The sequence below is a fragment of the Colletotrichum paranaense genome, assembly GCF_030867605.1.
Source record: "Colletotrichum paranaense strain IMI 384185 chromosome Unknown Scaffold_4.1, whole genome shotgun sequence".
NCBI classification, from domain to species: Eukaryota; Fungi; Ascomycota; class Sordariomycetes; order Glomerellales; family Glomerellaceae; genus Colletotrichum; species Colletotrichum paranaense.
The window spans coordinates 2,946,970-2,964,025 of record NW_026848962.1 but is presented as its reverse complement, the minus strand read 5'-3'; the positions used below and the strand labels follow the sequence as shown (position 1 = coordinate 2,964,025).

Sequence of the window (17,056 nt, the reverse complement as noted above, 5' to 3'; positions counted from 1 at the left end):
CACACTCATTCAGTTCGCCCTCCTCCTCTCCTCAACCCAACTCAACTCCCCTCACTGTGCCCGCGGTTTGTGTGTCGTCAGGTGGCAAGCTACCTCCCCCTCAGTCATCCTGTCTCTCACACTCTCGCCTGGTGGCCCTATTCCTTGACCTCACCTTACCTTACGGACACCCTGAACCGGACCCCTTCTCTCTCTCTCATAGGTACGCACCAGCCACTTGGACAAGCTTCTGGTCTCGTGTCGCAGTCGCAACGTCTTTCTCCTCCCCCGCTTCCGTCAACGTACTACAACTGTGACCTCTTTCCATCCTCCTCAAACCTCTCCAACACTCTGCTCGTCTGTTCTCCTTCTTCCCCCTCTCCGTGCTTCTCCTCATCTGTCCTTCAAGCCCGTCGCACCCCAAAGGATCGAGGGCGCCGCCCAAGACATTCTTCTTTCTCATCCCCCCTTCCAGCATCCACATCTACATCCACAGCTTTCACCCGCATTCCACTTTGCGATCGCTGTTCATCCACTACGCGACGACAATGGGCTGCGCGTAACCTGCCTGCTCTCACTCTTGTCGCATTACCATTCTGTTCCTCCTCCGCCACTAACGAACGGCATCGCACCTCGATTCTAGACGGTACGGATACGCATACAATACAACACGCGCGCGCAGCACACGCATAGCTTCTCCATTCGACGACAGCCCCAGCTTCGCTGCGTGACCCCTCGCCGTACACCACGTTGATTATTTTCCTTTGGGCAACTTTGGGTCTGGGTTAGACGAACTGGTATAGACGACTTTTCGCGCTTTTTTCGGCTCCCGTTTTACGCGCGCCATAATCATCTTGCTTCATCGCCATCTCTCGCTCTCTCGACGCTCTCACTCACCCACTCTCTCCCACTCACTCACTCCCTCAACCCCCTTCGACCAACGACTTCACAGCCTGGTCACTGTGCGGACTACCTTTTCTCTTTCCCTGCAACGGCACATCGCGACTCTTCTCAGGGCAGCATTTCTCCATAACGCCTCGACCCGACTCGCCTTGCCGCGCCACGCATCAGTCGTCACCTACGAGCCTCTGCCGCGCCTTCCCACATCGATTTCGCCTCGGTCACCCGATCAGATTGTTTCCTCAGCATCTAGAAATTGCAACATTTGATACCCTGGCGATAGATCTACCCGGTTTCCCGCAGTTCGGTACGTACCCTGTTTTCACTCGTCTGCTGTACGAATCACACACTTCATGTCGCAAGGCTGCTGCTGTCTGGCGGAAAATCCTCCGAAGACAAGCTCCACTGCCTTTCCTTGGGTACATTCCGTCGTGTCTGTCTGATTCTGTCTGAGTGCGACTGCCTCACGCGTGTCACCCAGCGCTGCCCAAGCTCAGATCCCCGTCTTCCCTCGGCACCTTGGCGAGATCACCTCGACATCGTGGTCTACCACAAAATTCTGTACTCGCTCACATTCGCATTTGTGTCTTGTCATCAACTATTTGCCCACTTTACCCTTTCGTGCGCCAGGCCTCGAACGTCTCTGTCTCGTGGCTCGTGGCTCGTGGCTCGGACCTCGTGGCGCCTTCCAATTGCCCTTCGCCAGTTGCTGTCAGCTTTGACCTGCAGCGCAAGCCGCAGCTCGCCGTGACACCCAAAGCTGGTTGCGGCGAAACTCGTCTCTTTCATCTTGTCTCACAGCGCTTGCCTTTAACGTTTGATGACCTAGCTGCTAACTCAACTGCTAGTCTCATTCGGAGTTTACCGCCTTTCATCCTTCTTTCAAGAACACCTGACCAAGCTTCGTCAGCCCATCACTTACTTTTCTCCCGTTTGAACAAATCGTTTCTCTAAAGTCTCCAAAAAGCTATCAAGCAGCTCACCTCTGTCAATTTCAGTAATTGATCAGGTACTCAGAAGTGGACCAGACTTTCCGTTTTTCCATCGGGAGGCCACAATAGGTGGACAATGAGTTCTGGTACGGGAAGTACTAGCAACGCCAAACCCGGCCCGTCTTCCAAACAGGGTCAGGGCACTTTCTCCGCAGTGAACAGCCACGCCATTCTTCTTGATAAGCTTAACCGTCGATCAACGCCCGACTCTGAAGCTTTAGCCAGCTCAGACGACGAGGCTGATTCTCATCGCCAAGAGCCACCTCAGCAGACGCAACCTCAGAAGCCTGTCAGAAGAGCTTCTTGGCTCAACGATACTACTCAACCGCTGCCTCGACCCCGAAAAGGTTCATTCGCGAGCAGCTCCATGTCTCCTACGGCTTCTCACCCAAGCACCCCTTCCGCGGAAGGAAACGCGCCTTGGAGCACTCACACCCAGTCATCCGGCGTCATGGGTCGCGCTCCTGTTCCGGGAGCCTCCTTCACCTGGGGCACCGGTATCTGGAACAACGAGAGAAAGGATCCTCCCTCGCGTCTGAGTGAGGTTTTGCCCTCGCCCACATCGACTATGCCACCTGGATCAGCTGGAGGCTCCTTTTTCAACCCCGATAGCTATGGACAGACATCTCCTGCACCGCGAGACTCTGGCCCCAACGCTCAAATCCCCTTCGCGATCCCCCTTCACCCTACGCCTAAGACGTACCGTTCTCAGTCGTACTCAGTTGGTCAATTAGAACCTGACGCGCCTCCGGCCGCTATGAGCAGCTCCACGATTCTTGGTCGCGGACGTGCCCATGGACACTCTGGCCTACAGCACCGGCCTTCCCGGCCCAGCATGCTGAGTGAGATGTCGAACGAGGGAGGCCTGCTTGGAAAGGTCAAGGAGGTGGATGACGATGACGATGAGAGTGCGACAGAATCAATGCAGAGTTCAATGCATCAGTCTGCTGAGGCGAAGACCATCGAGCTGCTTGCTCGCGAGAATGCGATGCTGCGTCAACAACAACAAGCGCAGCAGCAGCAACAACAGCAACAGCAGCAGCAGCAGCAGTATCAGAACCGACTCCGTCCTAGAGCTTCCACCGGAGCTGCGTACGGTCTTGGTAATGGTTACACCTTGCGCGAGGCCGTTCCCGAGGAATCTGACTTTGCCATCGACGAACTTGATGAGGCCAATGACGGCAGTGAGATGGCGGCGAAAAGAGCTCTGGGTCGTAGAATGAGCGAGTTCGGGGCGTCAGGGTTCCGCTCGCCGTACGAGAACAGAAAGTTGGAGAACGTTAAGAAGGCATTCTGGCACAGCTCTCTCGGTTTTGGCGGTCCTGAAGGCCAGCAGAGCCGCAGGCACTCATTTGCGGATATTCCTACCCGCCAAGGTTCCATCAGCTCCATCAACGAGTCTTTCAACGCGCTCGACACCCCCATTGCTGAGCAGCCGCAACCCCAGGACTATTCCTTGGCCTATTCGGAAAACCAGAACTACCCCCTCGGCAACACAGGTAAGTTGGACTATTACTTTGGCATGAATCAAGCTGACTCATAGATAAAGCTGCTTACTTTACTCCCGGTGGAGGTCTTGCTGCTCCCCCCCAGAGCATGCAGTTCAACAACACTTTCCCATCGGCCTACTCGATGCACCCTCCTTATGGAAACCGTGCACCTTCGCCCCATCGCAATGTGTATGCCATGTCGCAGCCGCGCCACAACCAGCTGCTTCACATTGTCTTGTTCAAGTGCGCTAGAGCGGATGTCTTCTACATCCAGGAGGGTACCGGCTTGACCGTGAAGCCCGGTGATCTCGTCATCGTCGAAGCTGATCGAGGAACTGACTTGGGCACTGTCGCCCGCGACAATGTCGACTGGCAAACTGCCAAGGAGCTCAAGGAGCATTACGCAGAGGAGCAGTACAAGTGGCTGATGATGTATTCTCAGAATGCCGCTGCTGCCCAGGATGGTACAGGAGCTGGCCTTATGGCGGCCGCAAATGGCCTCCAGGGCAGCGCTGTTGGCGGAATGGGCCCGCCTAATCAGCATGGTCATATGCAGGAACCCAATGCTGGAGAGCTTAAGCCTAAGCTCATCAAGCGCCTGGCACAGAGTCACGAGATCCACGCCTTGCGGGACAAGGAGGGCAACGAGGCCAAGGCCAAGCGAGTCTGCATGCAAAAGGTCAAGGAGCATGGACTGAACATGGAGATTCTCGATGCCGAGTTCCAAATGTAAGTGTCTGGACGAACCTGACGAACAGAGGTGAGGCTAACTGCGCACAGGGATTGGAAGAAGCTGACATTCTACTACTTCGCTGATTCGTACATCAACTTCAATTCGCTCGTTACGGATCTGTTCAAGATCTACAAGACCAGAATCTGGATGTCGGCCATCAACCCAGCATCCTTCGCCAGTCCCACCTTGGGTATTCAGGCGCCTAGCGGCGTCGGACCCGGAGCGGTTGGCGTGGGTCGCGGTGGATCGAACAATTCCGAGCGACGCTCTGCGCAGCAGCAACAGCAGCAGAACCAGGAACAGCACTCTGGAGGATTCGGTGGTTCAGGTCCACCTGGCCGTGGATTTCAGAACTCATTCACCCCGCCGTTTGGTGAAAGGCCTGGAGGTCCGGCCGGTGGCTACGGTCAACCGAATTATCCCTATTCGCACATGGGCGGCATGGGCACTACGCCCAGGCCTGGAAACATGCCCTACGTCCCTGGAGTTGTTCCGTCGCTCGATAGCTACAGCTTCCCTGGCGCAGCTGACTATCAGATGCGATCTCGCTTCCAGCCGGGAACAGACGGACCTGGCCCGCATGAGTCAGGCGTGGGCCCGATGAACACTCAGAGTGAATGGGCTACCGCATTTCAGGGCCTTTCCTTGAACAGTCGCTGATGATACAGGCGCCTGACGTTGGAAACGGCCACGATATTGGTTTCTCATGTTCCACCGCGAACTCGACCTTCTCAACGGGCATTCCATAACCGTTCGTCATTCGGCGAATTCTTACCAACTGTCGGCCCAGCGGCTTATCGTACGTTTTTACGATTGGCATGGTTGTGGCATTGTAAGCATAGCCTGGGCTGCAGAGTCTGGCAACACTTTTTTTTATTTCCTCTTCTCACTGTCGGAGTTGGACGGCTTCAAACTTTTTGTTTTTAAATTGCCAAAAACTGGCGGGACCTTTGTGCTTCTTTCGGACAGAAAAAAGAAGACATAAAGGACGAAAAAATGGGAAGACATGCTGGATCCCCAAACACCTTCATTTTCACTTTTACTCTACAGGCTTGTTTCGAGACTTTGCAATTACGGCCTAATTTCCCACCAGCACAACCCCCAATTCATGATGAATGAGAGATTCAAGAGGAGATTGAGAGACTTTCACTACTACTCAGGGCACTACCGTCATAGACAGAGAGACTTGTTTTTTACTTTTTTTCCACACAAGCATGGTGTAACCCGAGACTTAAAAAAAAAAAGGGACTTTTGTTTCTGGGTAATGGGCCAATGTCGGATTCTTGTACGAAAATTCTTGCTTTTCCGTCGACTTTTAGGTATTTGAGAATATGAGGGCCAGAAATTCAATGCCTTTCTATTCTAATGTGTCTGTGACGTATCCATCTCTCACTGCCTGTCTCTCAAGGACCATCTCTATCAATGACTTGGAGGAACTTCCTATGGCATCTGCCTGGAACGTGATAAGACCAGCGAAGCTAATTTCGAGCGTAAGCCTCAGAGCCTAGAGTTTTGGAACATATTTTCAGATTGGAAAATTCAGTAAGAGTGCGTGTAGAGAAGAGATGAAAGCCTGAAAGGTTTGGACAAATAGGCAAGCTGGGCTGGATGAAAGAATGTAACCGCAAGGTAGGGTAGACGAGACGGGCTGATAGTCTAGTAGCCATTTATCACCACGTCGCTGCAAGTCACTTGGAGTTTTCCATTGAGTATGACGGAGGCATTGCAAACTCATTTGTCGTTCTCCGTCTAGACCCTTCCCAGATTTTGTGAAATGGTAGGGAGGGTAGACTTTAGAAATGAAATCTGCACCGAATGGCGATGAGCGTATAAGTCGAAATCGAAATGATCATCAACTTATGAGGTAGTCAAAGTCTCACTGATAGGCCGTTCATGGCTGCGAAGAATCATACTGGTCCCACAGTTTCCTAAACGTGCCTGTTGGAAGAAATCCTTCCATCTCTACGCCTAAGCACACCGAGCTCACTTCACCGAGGGAATGCCACACACCGAGACGCGAGCCCCATAATTAGGTTCGGGGCAAGCCCAGCCCCAGCTGCGCTAGCCATTTCGGGACTAGTAAGACCGCACAAACTCTACCCTTCCTCGATTTTTCCCCTTCCACTCAAACATTTCTCAATCGTCGTCCAATTCATCAACACCACCACCAAAACCTCGGCAGCCGGATTTTACGTGAACAGCTGGTTTGTCCCCCCTCCCCCCGTTCCTTTTCTTCGACAACCTTTGTCGCTCTCTTCTTTTCTCAATCATCACCACATTTACCAAAACCGAAGAGGCTAACCTGACGCCGTCGCCGCAGTCAAAATGGGTGCCCTCAAGTATGTCGAAGAGCTCCAGAAGAAGAAGCAGTCCGATGTGATGCGCTTCCTTCTGCGTGTTCGCTGCTGGGAAGTACGTTGAAACCACCCGATTCCGATACCATGTGGACGCACGACAAAGTTCAATTCTCCTCGATCTCGCTTCTCCCTCTCTCGATCAACCCCCGAACCCGAAAATTTTCGATGCTGGATTCCTTTCTATTGAGGGGTCTCGAGGTCCAAATTTTCTCGGTTTGAGGGTATCATGAGGAACTAGTGGAGACTTGGGGGGAAAACTTTGCGTTCCTGCTATACACTCGTTGAACATTTGCTGAGAGTGCATCAATATAGCTCCGACAGCTGAATGTCATCCACCGCGCCTCGCGTCCCTCGCGCCCCGACAAGGCTCGCCGCCTCGGTTACAAGGCCAAGCAGGGCTACGTTATCTACCGTGCCCGCGTCCGCCGTGGAGGCCGCAAGAAGCCCGTCGCCAAGGGTGCCACCTTCGGTACGTTGCGAATCCTTAACGAGAGGGAAACAGTCTGCGTCTCTTGAAGACCGAGCTGGTTCCCCCTCATACGACACTCTTACCAGCGAGAGGGACGAATTTGCTAACGGGAATGGAATCATACAGGCAAGCCCACCAACCAGGGTGTCAACCAGCTCAAGTACCAGCGCTCCCTCGCCTCCACCGCCGAGGAGCGTGTCGGCCGCCGCTGCGCCAACTTGCGCGTCCTCAACTCGTACTGGGTTAACCAGGACTCCACCTACAAGTACTACGAGGTCATCCTCGTCGACCCCCAGCACAAGGCCATCCGCCAGGACCCCCGCATCAACTGGATCGTCGCCCCCGTCCACAAGCACCGCGAGGCTCGCGGTCTCACCGCCACCGGCAAGAAGTCCCGCGGCCTCAACAAGGGCCACCGCTACAACAAGACCCAGGCCGGTCGCAGAAAGACCTGGAAGCGCCACAACACCCTGTCCCTGTGGCGCTACCGGTAAACGGTTTCGCCCACTCGCACTGGACGATTCTGAAAAGGCTACCGGGCCGCTCGCGTACCACGACTGTCTTACTACGAGTACGGCTTCGGCTGCCAGGTGTGGTGTTCGCGGAGGACACGACGACGGCGGTGGATCATCATCATCATGGAAGGTATTCGGGATTTGGCCACTACTTTCACGACTTGGGAAAGCACTTGATATCATGCGCTGGAGTGTTCTTCTTCCTCTGGCTAGAGTCCCAGAGGTCAAAAAGGCTCAATCGATACGAAAAATGGAACACAACTTTTTCGAGGTTCTTAACTTGAAAAAACTTGGAGGGCTCGGCGTACAAATGATGAATTATGTGATTTCAATGTGATACACTTGAACAAAAGTTGTCTCCTCTCCTCGATCCTAGTGCTACATGCGATTTTGTTCTGTTCTTGTGTTTAAATCACATCCGTGCAAAGAGGATGCTTCTCCCACCCTCATTGATATTATTTCTCTCCTGCCATATTGTGTACAAGGCGAATACTGCAACTCAATGTGCAACTTGCACAGTGAACTGTTGCCCCTTTCAACTGCATTTTCTGTACTGAAAATTTCAACCAGGGTTTCGACGGTGTGGGGACTGTTAGCGATTCAAAATGGATACGACTGCGGAGACGATCGTGTGATGATTCCCTTAGGTCCCTCTCTCAAAGCCCACGACCTCAATTCTTACATTCCCTAGGCTTGCGATGCTCCTAAATAGACTCCCCATCAGACACCTGAAAGGGCAGTGTTTCTCATTATTACGGCGTATGGTCAAGACGGAATTGATAACAAAGCTTTATAATTATGACTGATCCCTCAATCGTGCATCTACTTCTGTTTAATGCCTGATAATCGATTGCTGGTCATGATCAGTGAAGAAAGATTCCTAAATCTCATGTTCCTCGCCGTACACCGTGCCGTCGTGTCGGGTATTTTTTCAAAGCCAAACTAAATCATCCGTGAAACGCCGTTCCACCCTGCCTAATAGGGATGTATATTCTGTAATACCAAGGCTGCTGTGAAGTCCGTTGATTTCAATCTCATCGAGACATAGAAGAATGTCGTGTGCGAGTAACATCCGCCACTCCTTAGAAGCGGCTCACGTTGCTGGCCAGGCTGTACTTGGTATGACGGTGGCCAGCCATGGCGGGGTGCAGAGCAGTAGCCGGACGAGAGATATCGGGCATGATGGGGCTGCGGCGGGATTCATCGTAGTCAGGCTCTGATTCGTGGCCCTGCTCGACATCGTGAGCGATAGGGTGGCTGATGTTGGGACGAGGGCTGGTATCGTCGTTGGTTTTGCTCCAAGGCGTGAACTTCTGCGTGAGGCGCTTGAACTTGTTGTTTGGCTTCTCGTTGCGGATCGAGTTGCTTCTGACAGAGTATCCGTCAGCGTACGAGTTCTTGCCGGAGGCAAGGGTGCCGTCGCTGCGAATGTTGCGGGCGTTGATGCCGTTGCTGCCATCCCGGAAGACAATGGACGAGATGATGTTGAAGAAACCAAAGGTGATGGCCAGAATGCCCGAGGCGAGGATGAGACGCCAGAGAGGAAGACCAATAGTCTCAACAGAGTAGGCGGGCACCGTGATACCCCCAAGAATGTGGCAGCCCATGACGACCATGGCGATTCCCAGCCAGCTGAGGCCATGCTCGGGGGAGAGGGTCGGCCAGTTGCGCATGAAGTAGGCGCGGAAGACGTTTAGCTCGGAGACAATGAGGAAAATGGCGAAGCAGAAGGTGAAGAAGCGGGAGGCCGAATCGAAGAAGGCAAAGTTGCCCTTGAGAATGGACATAACGATCATGGTCCAGGTGGCGGCGCTGACAGCCAAGAGGCCGATGATATTGAACGCTCGGAAGACGTTGAGGATCAAGTGACCCGAGCCACGAAGGCTGGAGTTTTCAGAGAGGTTGAACATTTTCTTGATTGTAGTTGGAGAACAGCAGTTGCGACGTTTTCGGTTTTTCGAGGCAGCCGTATGTGTTTGAGTACTCGGTAGCTCTGGTGAAGAGTATCGAGGTCCTGGGGTAGCATTAGTGACGAGTCCGAGATCGACCAAGGGCGAACCACCATACAAGTAAGGAGAGTATTGAGTGAATAGCGGCTGGTGGTGAGCTCGGTAGCGATGAGGTCCGTAGCAAAACTTCGGTCAGTCCAAGCTGACGAGGTAATCCAAGCGACTGGTGATTCGGTGGTAGAGTATCGAGCGCGATGGTACGATTAGAGACGAGTAGGAAATATTCCCGGAAACCAGTCCAGGAGAGTTGGCGTTATAGAGAAAGTGTTGATGTCTTCACAAAGGAAGGAGACAAGGCGACGAGAGTATGAGGAGGGAAAGATTGTAGGCGAACAGGATTAGTAGATGCCCAAGAACAGAATCTGTTCAAGGCTGTTCGATGGGGAAAGAGGGAAGGGAGCTCCTGCCAGAAAGGACCGGTGGGTAGGTTCGACGTCAAAGGAAGGAGGGACGGGAGCTCCTTCTCCTTTAATACAGACAGGACCCTGATTGACTATGGATTCTTGTCCCACGACCTGAGCTTAACGAAACATGGGGTGAAAAGTAATGCAAAGCACCTGAAGTAAAGATAGGTAAGTAACTCCGTACCTTGCTCCGAGCAGTGCCCTTATTCCTTGTCTTCCTGCACGTCACCTGGGATTTTGTCATCCCAGCGACGAGGCAAGAAGAAAGTCAGGTCCAATTTGACCAAAGGGAGCCTGCCCGGTGGCCCTCTCCATTCGCCGTTTCGAATCACAGCCAAAAGTTTCGCGCAACCAGCAACCAATCATTCTAGCAGCGCCAGAGGGCCATCAGGGCCGGGATGCATCGGCGGAGACTCAGCATGGGGGGTGGGGGATGGAGGGGAGACGATGGAGCGTTCATGGGTTCTCTCACGAACGGCTTGGACGATCCCTCGACGTCCCGGGCGGTATGAGAACTAGAATACTGGGGTGTGGGTAAATAGGATATGCGGGATAGAGGACGGGATCATGGAGAGACGCAGATGGTGGACTCTCGAGCGTGATAGCGGGACGAGGTGCTGTGTGCTTCCTGCGGTTGAGGTTCCAGACGACGCCATGCGGCAACCAGACGTGGTTTCAATGAGACCCCTGATCGAGCACGCGCAGCCCAGAGCAGCTAACAACTTTGTCTGTCGGTCATTCTCTCGTCGTCACGGTATGGGTCGGGCAGCGGTGGCCTCGCTGCGTGAGAGTGACACCATCTTCATCGTGGAGCTGCTGATAACCTGTGGCGCTCGCCAGATCGTCGAAGAAGATACACCCGTGACACTCAGCTCGGCAAAGTGCAAAAGACGAGACGACGGAGGGTCTAGAGGGCAGAGACCATGACAGACATGGGTGGCATGAACATGCCGTGGGCCGCTTTCATCCAATCGTGCGCTGAAAGTCGAACTGCTGCAGCTTGTTCAAGTAGAGGGCAAGCAATTCAGGCGCAACGAACCTATGGGAGGGCGGCAAAAGTACAAAGTTGGCGGAGCAGGAGGCGAATATTCAAGCATTGAGAGGTCCAGACGGGATCCGAGGTAGGGATGTCTATGGTATGGTAGACGGGGGAGGTTTGCTCAGGGTTACAAACAAAGTGAACAGTCGAGAGTGGAAGGGACATGGCAACTTCTCAGTTCTCGGGCGCGATGCCGGATTGATTGGATGACGGGCGACGAGACGTTGTTTCATGCGAGTTTAGCAAAGACAGCCGCCGGCCGAAATGCCAGGCACACATGTCCGCTGGGCGTACCCCTGCAGGCGCCATAAGTACCGATTCGCTGTGCAGAGTTGGGCTTCATGGGCCAATTCCAGTGTGAGCGGCAACGCAAGGTACCTGAACTTGCGTCCCACCCTGCGGCAGTGAAGACTTGAAGGCCGTAGGCCCGTAGCTGGCTCTTCCGAGTGCGATTTCGCAGCACGGGCGAGCCCCAAACCTCCGGTACGGAGTCCCCACCGTCATACCGATAGAGCATAAGTCTTTTATACTCCATGAAATCCGATTTTACCAGCGAACGCTCTGTATAATCACTGATATCCAATGTGATTCCGCCTTGTGATTCCACGCGAGTGAGTAATGTGCAACTAACCGCAGCTTGGATCTCCAAGCCTTGGTCGTTCGGCTATGTTTCTCTCCGATTATTGAAGAACATCCCGAGGCATATGCCCATTTTCAATTTCAAGCTAAAGTAGATATGACAGACCAGCTGAATAACAAATCCTCAGATCAACATTTTCTGGGAAAGCTGACCTCAGCCATCCTCAAAGACAGCGATTGGCTGCGATCATAGCTCTTCGTGCGTCCGTCTGAGGTAGGCGGCTTAAGGCTTTCCATCGCGCCATGATCACTTACAAGCGGTATCGCCAGATGGTAATGAAACCTGATCGTGAAACCAAAAGACTGGACAAGAGGCGTGCATCTACAGATTGCAGGGCGGCCGTGCCCCCGACAGCTTGCGGTGCATCGGACGGGGCCTGTATTCGATTTCCGAGTTATTTATGACGACTGTGGCCCGTCAAGAGGGTCGCTTGGGATTAAGCGCCCGTCCGCGTACCACCTCATTTCGTGATGCCGCCTGTAAGTGAGGTCGTAAGCGTGGTCTCCACCCTCTAGACCACATTTGAGAGTATCTTACGAGGACGACAATGTTTACGCGCGCCAAAAAAGAAGAAATTGCCGCCAGAATATAGAGCTATTCTAAATCAGGGCTCTGCTAAATTCCTGGTTCAACCATTTGAGCCGCATCCCGCGGCGTCTATCTGTCCGATTTAGCGGAACCCTCCAGCCGCCAGTCTTGTACGATGTGGCCACGGCCACATCACCGTGGCAGTGCTGGCGTCAAATATCAATTCCCAGGGTATCTGCTTCGTGAATAGAAATCGGAAGTGCTGACAGTGTTCGCTCTTCATCCAGTACTTCATTATTCTTGCGCCAGAGTCTTCATGCTTGACTTTGCCTATTTTGCTCTAGGGTCTAACCCAGTGAAGGACGAAGTTTGCCTTGATTATCAGCCTAATTGAGGAGAAGCCCTGTACCGAAATCCTTTGCGAGTTGCCGACTTGTAAAAGAAGAGCCCACTTCACATCTCCTGCCCTTCTGGCTACCAAGTCTATATCTCAAGTTTCTTGCTTCTAGTTCGACCGCAAGGGTTACTGCACATTTCGGGCAGGGCTCCCGGTGTGTGAAGAGAAGTATCAATGGAATCTTGGAGGCGTTCATTCACTGAACATCCTATGCTGTGATATTAGGCTCAGGCAGACTCGTCGGTTGATTAACTTAAGAGGCACTATTTCCCCCGAGTTGCGTGTTTGTATCTTAATAGCAAGTGTCCAGAGTAGATACCCCATACTTGTGTAGAGAAAATAGGTAACTGTACAGGACTTCGTCGATATACCGAGATCATTCTATCTTCGTATCTCATTTCTTTTTCCAATTCTTGACAATTAGGCGATGTTGTTATGGTAGGCGATTCACGTCTTCCAGGTCGATAGAAAGAATCTACACAACGACATAAGATACCTTGCCTTGCCTTTCTTACCTACCTTGTGGTACCTAGGTACTGAGAGCTAGGAGTGATGGGTGAGCCGAGATGAGATAAGATAAGGAAAACACTGGATGAGGTCAGCGAACCTGTGCGACTCGCACCTTCCAGGTTCCTATGATTTCCCTGCTTGGTAGCCCAAGGCACGTGAGCTCAAGTGGGTCCGTTATTGCCTTTCACTGTCACTTCCTACCTACCTCCATTAGCCTCACGACCCGACGTCAAATTCCTTTCCGCCAGACTTGCTGCAGGTTGAGCATTCTTCCATCAAACACAACGACAACTCGCGACCGACATCGCCCCCGGCAAGGATCTGATTCGACTTGACCTGAAATCGGTCAAGGCTTTTCTTTTCATTGACTCGTCTCGCTGCGACCAAATCGTGACTACCCAACTGCCACTTCCACTCCCATTTTGCTCTTTGTCCTCGCCATTCTCGCGACGTTCTCCGTACGTTTGGCGACCGTCAATATCTACGAAGGTCCCATCGCATTCTTCAAGCGGACGCGAAAACCATCAACTGGATAATGTTGTGACGGTGTCCTTGCTCTCTGCTTGGATTTGGTTGGCTTTTGGTGGGAGGACTTGAGCAGAAAGAGGGTCTGGACGCGAGAATTGGAATCTGCAAACCGGCCCCTTCCACTTTAGGTTACCTGCGTCGTCTCTCCTTCCAAGCTGCAGACTGGTGCTCCTCCATAATAAGGGTGGTTTATTGTGTTTTCCATTGCATAGGGTGAAGGCGCTTGACTTCGAGGTCGATCTGAATCTTCCCCGCTGCCATTGCGTTCTCACTTTCCTGCAGATCTCGCTCGCCATCGCGTGCTCTTGACAGACAAACATTCATCATCAAGGATATCGCTACCCAGGAATAACCACAATCATGTCGTACGAGTCATCCGCCACAGAAGTCGCTGAGGACTATCGTCAAGCTCTTGAAGACTTGACTACCAATGTGCGATTCGAAATTAGCAATCTGACGATGATTGCAAGAGAGCAGACCGAGCATGCCCAAGTCATCTCTGAAGTCTTGCAGGACCATATCTTGAAGGTAGGCTCTATCCATCAGCTTTCCGGCAACGGCCCGCGTTGTCTGCCAAGTCCTTCTCAAGCGCAGCTTGGGAAGTCACGAAGCTCCCTTTCCCCAAAGTAACGATCCATGCTGACATGTTTGACAGGCGCCAGCGCACAAGAAGCTCCCAGCCCTCTACGTCCTCGATTCGATTGTCAAGAATGTCGGCACTCCGTACACATTATTTTTCGGAGCAAAGCTATACCAGACGTTTATGGAAGCATACGCGGCTGTTGATGGCCAGGTTCGCCGCAAGATGGATGAAATGCTCCGCACCTGGAAGGAGCCTGTTCCTGGATCTCTGGACAAGCGTCCAGTCTTTGCGTCAGAAGTAACGGCACCTATTGAGAGCGCCCTCATCAAGGCTCGCACATCCGCGCTTCAGGCTCAGCAAGGACGACCAGCAGGTCGCGGCCGACCTGCTGCTACGCCGTATCGCGATACACCAACACCGCCGGGTATGCGACCTGGCTCGAACCAGCCGATGCCATACGGTCAACCTCCACCCATGCCACAAGCGAATGGCAACCGACCTCCGAGTGCGCCGCTTCCACACCATCCGCAGATGGCTCCTTATGCAGTACGTCCATTCTACCATTTAGCACTTGATATCACACACTGACAGACCTTACAGCCTCCTCCGCCATCATACAGTGCTCAACCTTCGGCAGCTCCTGGTCCCTACCAACCCCCTCCGCAGGTGCCATACGGAGCCGGACTCTCAGGACCTCAGGCTGCTGGGATAAACAAAGACTCTCTGGGTCAAGATATCCAGAAGTTGATCGATGCGTCGAAGTTGGAGTTTGCACAGAACCCCCATGATCATAGTATTCAACAAAGACTCAAGGCGTTGTTGGATGTGCAGAGCTTGCTTCAACATCAGAACTTGCCCCAGGACCAGTTGGTCCTCATTAAGAATCAAGTAGCCGATCTTGCCGTAAAAGTGAGGCCGTTCTCGGCCCAGAGCTCAACCCCTACTGCTACAACTGTCCCTCATCATCCACCGCCGCCACCTGCGGCGCCTGTAGTACCATCTGGCCTGCCTCCGCAGCAAGCTGGAGTGACGCTTGATGCCCTCTTGGGCCAAGGAGCTCTTGCTGCTCTGTTGTCACGGCAGTCTGCCACGCCACAGCTTTCAACGCCGCCGCCCCCTCCTCATGCCAGCATGACGATCCGGTCTCCTCCCCCACAGAGGGCCGAGCCGCAAAGACAGCCCAGTGCGCCGCCGGCAACAGATCCTATGGCGTTGCTGGCCGGCTTACGGCAAGCCGGAATCCTTCGGGGAGCAGCTCCAAGCGCAACACCGACGCCAGCAGCCCCAGCACCAGTGCCCCCTCCAGGGATGCCTATGATGCCTCCCGGATTCTTGCCCCCTAACATTGCAAGCTTGCTGGCTTCCGGCCAACTGCCGCCAATTCCTCCGCTTGGGGGTATGAGCGGCAACCAGCTTGATGCGGCGGCTTTGAAACAACAGTCAGTTTATCTCGGAATCTTACCGGAAGCACGAATGCTAATCCTTTCCAGATTCCAACCTCACTTAATCCCGTCTCTCTTTGAGCAGTTGGGTCCTCAATGCACCCAATGTGGTAGACGTTTCAAGACGGATGATGAGGGCAGGAAGAAGAAGATGGCGCATATGGATTGGCACTTCAAGGCACACCAACGACTCGCAGAAGCAGAGAAAAGAGGCCAGCACCGAAGCTGGTATGTCGATAACAATGTGAGTCACCATCAGCCCCTTATAAACCTTTGGAATAGCCTAACATCATACAGGACTGGGTCAAGTCCCGAGAGGCCATTGATGTCGACCACGTTGCGGCTGCGGACAAGTCTTCGTCTAGTCCTGGCCGAGGGAAGAAGGAGGCCAAGCCTCGATATATTCCTGTGCCAGATGCATCCAGCGGGATCAATAGCAAATGTCCCATCTGCCAAGAGAAATTTGAGAACAAGTGGCTTGAGACTGCTCAAGAATGGGTGTGGCTGGATACTACGTTGGTCGGCAATCGAGCATATCACTTTAGCTGTCATTCGGAAGCGACACAAGCACGCGAAAGCACACCAGTCTATACGAAGAGAGCGCCTGAGCCATCGCACGGCAAGAAGCGCAAAGCAGAGGTAAGCCGGAATGCAACTCTTTTCGCAATGTCGGCAGGGACTAACCATGGTTTCAGGGTGACCAAAAACCGTTTCGCGGAAAGATGAAGAAGGACAAAGACAAAGATACCGTCAAATGGCCCAAGGCGGAACTTGACTACTGAGAGCTGAACAGTCGACACGCGGAAACTCTTCAAGACGCCTGCCAACATCATGCAAAGCACTCGGATATATCTGCAAAAGCTATCAACGGCATTTGCTGCATCTTCACCTGCAGGACGCCTCATCGACAATCATCACGCATTGCCGACTCACGCCCATCAGCCTGTCATGGAGCATATTATCCTATGGCGGTGAGGCGACACAGTCGTGTATGCGACAGGATTGCCAACGCGCCCATGGAGGACACAAAAAAGCAATATTTGGTGGGGTCCGGTCCAGCAAGAGAGCCGATCGTTGGGGATCGGCACGGACGGAACAACGGAAAGCGGACACAAAAGAAGTGTGGTGAGGCTCCGTTGTTCGGAGTTGCCGGGCAAAAGATCGGCAGACCATCTTCGATATCGCAGTTGGTTCACCTGCTTGGCAAGGCTAGGCCGCATCAGCAAAGACGGCGTGGTCATCAGCCCAGAACAGGGGAAGAAAGTCAGGCAAGACGAAAGCCGAACACACCGCAACACCGTACAGGTGACAGCGAAGCATCAGGGGCGGCCTGGTCGGGTGTTCACATGGCATGCAGAGATTTTTCTTTCTCGGTGTGCTATCGTGCTGCCGAGATATGGAGTTTATTAACAAACGAAATACCCAGTACGGCGGTGGTCATTATGCAGCCCTGACAGGTATGGTTAGGTAGCAAGCGGAATAGAGGAATGTTACCCTAAACAAATCTTGAGATTGTAGTGCATGGAAAAGGTGTTCCGCTT

At 53.0% G+C, this 17,056-nt stretch overlaps 4 protein-coding genes across 4 annotated transcripts; 3 read left to right on the top strand and 1 right to left on the bottom strand.

Annotated features, from left to right (window-relative positions):
* Positions 1 to 1,947: 1,947 nt before the first annotated feature.
* On the top strand, positions 1,948 to 4,754 carry CPAR01_05997 (uncharacterized protein; the record flags this gene model as incomplete). The annotated part of the gene is made up of 3 exons (XM_060490271.1): positions 1,948 to 3,370; positions 3,421 to 4,090; positions 4,142 to 4,754. The coding sequence occupies 3 exons, from the start codon at positions 1,948 to 1,950 to the stop codon at positions 4,752 to 4,754; spliced, it is 2,706 nt and encodes a 901-aa protein (XP_060351737.1).
* A 1,665-nt stretch (positions 4,755 to 6,419) lies between these two features.
* On the top strand, positions 6,420 to 7,414 carry CPAR01_05996 (ribosomal L15; the record flags this gene model as incomplete). Its single annotated transcript, XM_060490270.1, has 3 exons — positions 6,420 to 6,506; positions 6,764 to 6,920; positions 7,047 to 7,414. The coding sequence occupies 3 exons, from the start codon at positions 6,420 to 6,422 to the stop codon at positions 7,412 to 7,414; spliced, it is 612 nt and encodes a 203-aa protein (XP_060351736.1).
* A 1,103-nt stretch (positions 7,415 to 8,517) lies between these two features.
* On the bottom strand, positions 8,518 to 9,345 carry CPAR01_05995 (uncharacterized protein; the record flags this gene model as incomplete). The annotated part of the gene is made up of 1 exon (XM_060490269.1): positions 8,518 to 9,345. The coding sequence occupies one exon, from the start codon at positions 9,343 to 9,345 to the stop codon at positions 8,518 to 8,520; it is 828 nt and encodes a 275-aa protein (XP_060351735.1).
* A 4,505-nt stretch (positions 9,346 to 13,850) lies between these two features.
* On the top strand, positions 13,851 to 16,297 carry CPAR01_05994 (uncharacterized protein; the record flags this gene model as incomplete). Its single annotated transcript, XM_060490268.1, has 6 exons — positions 13,851 to 14,018; positions 14,146 to 14,619; positions 14,674 to 15,512; positions 15,564 to 15,759; positions 15,813 to 16,154; positions 16,211 to 16,297. The coding sequence occupies 6 exons, from the start codon at positions 13,851 to 13,853 to the stop codon at positions 16,295 to 16,297; spliced, it is 2,106 nt and encodes a 701-aa protein (XP_060351734.1).
* Positions 16,298 to 17,056: the final 759 nt, after the last annotated feature.